Source organism: Lactuca serriola, chromosome 4, assembly GCF_051521515.1.
Source record: "Lactuca serriola cultivar US96UC23 chromosome 4, Lser_US96UC23_V15, whole genome shotgun sequence".
Classification (NCBI taxonomy): domain Eukaryota; kingdom Viridiplantae; phylum Streptophyta; class Magnoliopsida; order Asterales; family Asteraceae; genus Lactuca; species Lactuca serriola.
The window spans coordinates 358,249,847-358,254,648 of NC_136411.1; the positions used below are offsets into that span (position 1 = coordinate 358,249,847).

At 36.3% G+C, this 4,802-nt stretch overlaps 1 protein-coding gene across 1 annotated transcript; it reads right to left on the reverse strand.

Moving 5' to 3' along the window:
- Positions 1–334: 334 nt before the first annotated feature.
- On the reverse strand, positions 335–3,852 carry LOC145099706 (uncharacterized). The gene is made up of 3 exons (XM_079037230.1): positions 3,325–3,852; positions 947–1,615; positions 335–639 (listed from the first exon to the last, which is right to left on the reverse strand). Exons 1-3 carry the CDS (start codon positions 3,850–3,852, stop codon positions 577–579), a joined length of 1,260 nt encoding a protein of 419 aa, XP_078893356.1. The 3' UTR covers positions 335–576.
- Positions 3,853–4,802: the final 950 nt, after the last annotated feature.

A 4,802-nucleotide genomic window follows, 5' to 3' on the forward strand; every position in this document is an offset into this window, starting at 1 on the left:
TTATTTAAGTGGAAAAATACCCCAATGTGACAATATTAAGATGTAAAAACCCCAATGTGACACTATTAAGATGTAAAAACCCCAATGTGACATATTAAGGTGTAAAACGTATGAAATACTCACATGTTTAACCAAAAACATTAAAATAATTTGATAATTCAACATTCTAGTAATAAATTGGCATTCAAGAAAGGTAGAAATCTCGGTAGGGGCAATAATGTAATTTTAAATTCTAAAGCAGGAATTAATGTTGGTAGCTAGGAAGAGTGTGGTGGGGATGTTTTGGGTGTTAATTGTTTGATACCCAAAAGACAAGAGCAAAAAAAGGAGAATCTTGTGAAAGAGATTGACGTTGAAGTCAAATTGACTGTTAGAGATCCATTTATCCCACTACCAAAATTACAATTTTGCCCTCCACCCATCCAACTTCATGCAAACTCCATCATCAAACACAAACTTCTATGGTGATTTTCACATCCAAAATCCCTAAATTACCCTCAATCCTCTACCTAAAATTACAAGAATAACCCCCCATCCTCCAATAAAAAATCACCCCCACCTTTACATCATTCATACTCATTGCATCCTAAATTCCATGTCCCGGCAATTACTTGATCCTCCTCCTTGAGTCATCATTTCCTGAAATTAAAATTTCAAAAATGAATGACATCTTATATACATATACATATACACAACAAAATAATAACAGTATTTACTATTTCATTGGTTATAAAATAATTATTAAATATATCAACCAATTTGGATGGAAAATATATACAATTTCATCATGACATCTTAAGATTTTATGAGAAATATCAAGATCTTCTGATAGTATTTTAAGATTTAAAAATATTTGTTAGCTTTCGTCAGTTTTCTAACATATAATAATTAAGGAACAAAAAATCTTGAAATTTGAAACTAATAAAAATAAATTAAACTTAAGTACCTGTGAAGATTTGGAAGCATGAACGTCATCTTGACCCGAAACAGACCCAGACCCGGATCCGTCGTTCTTATCAGATCTTTTCGACCCAATGTGAGATTTCCGGAGACCCAAAAACCCTTTCCACCGTGTACCACTAGAAGCCTTCGGCGGCCTAAACAAACTACTGCCGCCACCGCCACCACCTCCGTTGCAGTCTTCATCTTCTCCGGCAAGGAGCTCATCACGAAGAGTAGTTTTCGGTCCGAAACCGGATCCGGCGGCACTATCCTTGAAAGGCAACAACCGACCCTTGAAGAAAAGCTCATCAGCAGGCATCATGGAGTTGTTAGAAACGGAAAACTCGAAGTCGGAGGAAACCGGAGCGGAGTAGTCTCTGGTGGATTTGAGGATCTGGGGACGAGAATGGAGAGATTCAGCGAAGTCGTGGGAGAAGGAAATACGGGGGCTGATGGGTGGATTAATGGAGGATTTAGGGTGGTCGGAGCTTTGTTGATGATGATGATTATACATGATGATAATGATACTGTCTAAACATGCCATGAACATGAAGGAAGCGGCATAAGAGGAGGTAGAATGGGAGGAGGAGGAAGACGACAAAAGAAGTCTGAACTCTGAATCACTGTTGCAAGAAGATGAGGTTGTATTTATATATGTGGGGATGGTGGATTTCTGGGGGGAAAATTTATCGACCTCAAATTTGAATCAATCAAATTATTTCATTCCACCCTGATATTGTTATCATTATTATTCTAAATTGGAGATGGTATAGATAACTTTTGGATCTTTTCAATACATGGAGTTCCTATAAATTTGTTATTTTTTATAAACAATAATAATAATAATAATAATAATAATAATAATAATAATAATGTTGTTGTGTAGAAATATATGACTAAGACTATCAGGAGTGAAAAGCAAACCACACGTGAGTTTCTATGTGGCACTCATATGGCACACTAACCCATCAATGAACACCGCCTCGTGGACTAATGGTTTGGATATGAAGTAGCTTCTAATGGTAGTGAAGACAGAATGGTAAAATACCTACATAGCAGTTGGTTGGTGGTTTGGCTGTAACCACTCCCCACCGCCTAAGGTTATTTTTGTTGTACAATGAATTATTTTCATTCATCGATTTCGATAAAATCTTGTAACGTTTAACTGTTATTGATAATAATCTTAAATAAATTTCTTTTTTTCTTAAAAAAAATACAAGATACTTTACTTTTATAAACAATAAAACTTATAATATAATCATTATGTTTTATCAATGCTTATATTAAATTAGTTTATATAAATATTAATTTTCTTTTATTTATGTTGGTTAAATCACATAAAACTTGTCGATTATTTTATTATTATTTTTTATAACTTAGTTATTGTATATTTTAATTTATTATTCTTAAAATCAGGTTATATATTTAGGTTGGTTGGTGCACCACAAACCACACACTGTAGTTGCAGATTTGGTGTCGTAGTGTAGCGATCACAACACCGACCCTTACCATTGGAATGCGGTGAGGATGCTGCAGGAAGTAAATATGATGTACCTCATACTTCACTTTTTTGACCATTAAGCCTTAAAATACTATTTTTCATTTAATTTTTTTTTAAACACCATAAATATAACCATTCTCTTCTCATTTTACAACATAAAAAAAAACACCAAAGCACTTTATATAAAACTTTCTTTTTTGTTTAAAAATGTCTTCATCATCATTTTCCACTTCATCAGATACATTGGCGTTGCGGGAAGCGGAGTCTATTGGAGAGTATTGTAAGTCACAAACAATGAACCAACTAATAATCAAACGAAATCAAACAGCAAATGATAAATCAAGAATAAGAAGAAACAAGATCACTCCGAATGCACACGATTATATTTCACGAAATCGTCTGGTACAATGAAATTAAAATGCTCTGACCAAAAACTGCTAACCCAAAACCGGTCCTCTAAGACTCCTATATATAGGGAACACTAGTGAACAAACCAACCCAAAACCAAAATCACCAAGGGACCGAAATCAAGGCTGATTTCGGTCAAACCAACCGAAAACATAAAATAAGCACTAATAAACAATAACAAAGCCTACAATAATATATATGTCTAGCACAAACCAACAAAATAGGTCCTAAAAATCTCCCACTTGGTTTGATGCTAGCTTGATCTCAAGGCTTGTCAACGATCAGCGCATCTGAGCTTCCCATAGCACCTGCCCACATCCTCTTGTTTATGATTTCAGCAACCATACCAGTGAATTCTTTCGCAGCAACCTCCAAAATATCCTTATTGACCACGATCTGATTCTCTGACAGAGTACGGATATCACGCTCACCGAACTGTAGGGGATCCTTCACTTCAAGAAGACGAATAGTACAATCGGAAGCTTGATGACGGCAGTGGATGTGGCCTCATCAAAAACCCAATATCCCATATTACGCAAAGAACCTTCAGGCGACTGCTGAATAATAGGAATTTGATTCATATGCTTGGTGGGAGGCCACATCATATTCTTCACGGTTCGGTTGGTTTTGGGATCAACTACACCTTTTACTTTCTTCACGAAAGAATCTGCAGTCTTCATCCCATCGAACTTTCTCTTCACTTGATTCTCCAAGAAGAGCTTGAATTCAGTTCCACGGGCGTCGTTCGATGGGTTGTAAAAGGGAGCACAAGCTAATTGTGTAAGATCAACCTTAGTCAGAGAACTAAAGTCATTTTGATGTTCATAGTACTCCACATTGCCACCGTTTCTTTTGACCACCCAAATATTGTTCTTGTCGTGAAATCCCCACACCTTAATACCCGACCAATCGTCGTACTTAGTTGAGAATCTCCTTTTACCGAGCTCAATGACACTAACTCGAGGCCGGTCTCCATGAACATTTTGATCTAAATTTTTCATGAAAAGCAAATGACCTTTTCCTTGAGTTCTGGCTTGCCTTTAAGCTCGCTTCAAGATTACTCTGGGATCAGCATGAGCAGGTTCATTATCAAATCGGTTAACAATACGAGTTGCACTAGCCTGACGAGGAATATCTTGAGGTGTTGGGGCAGGTACACTTGGGGATGCATTAGCTGTTGGATTAGTGTCTAAGTCCATAACTATAATTGGTATGTACTTGACCCGACTCGGCATGGTCCATTTGGGCTGCATGGCATCAAAACATTTGGATAGACTGTTTGTGAGAAGAGGACATTTATGACATATTAATATATTATAAGTTATAATATATTAATATGAAATCATGTTATTTAATTAGTATTGATCAAGAATTAATTTGGACTTAATTTAGTGATCAAAAGAGACTAATTAAATATATGGGGATTGATTGTGTAAATCATTCATTCTTATATATGTGGGCTTATGATCCATGATTCCATATGTTGGGTTTAACCCATGTGGTGACCCATGGATACTCCATGGAGGTTAAAACCCATGGAGCATAAGGAATGGGTAAAGTCATGGGTTACATGGTGTAACCCTAATGTGCACACTATATAAAGACCCCTCTAGCTCAAGAAATTGGCACTAGTGATACATGTATGAGGACTAGCCGATTTGAGCATGAGTGTCTTCTTCTCATGGTTATTCCATATGTTGGTGATGTTGTGTGAACCATTTAAGGTGTCACACTTGGGGCACTAGGCTCTCGAGCATCATTGAGTCAAGCTACATCAAGAGGTATGTATTCTAACTTGTTATATTACCCAAGTATCAAAAGATTGTATGCTAGATAGGGTAATACCTTGGAATATTCATATTTGCATGTATAATAGAGAAAACATAGATCCAAGGTATTTAGGGTTGCATATACACTTAGGAGTGTTAGAATGCTCAAACCCAACAGTGGT

Bases quoted from the DNA above. Each gene is read 5' to 3' on its own strand.
- LOC145099706 (XM_079037230.1), bottom strand. From the start codon at position 3,852: ATGAAAAATTTAGATCAAAATGTTCATGGAGACCGGCCTCGAGTTAGT. The intron at 1,616-3,324 runs GTACTATTCGTC...TTTTCCCCCCAG, and splicing joins CCGTCATCAAGCTTCCGATT to AAATCCACCATCCCCACATA. The intron at 640-946 runs GTACTTAAGTTT...TTTTAATTTCAG, and splicing joins ATGCTTCCAAATCTTCACAG to GAAATGATGACTCAAGGAGG.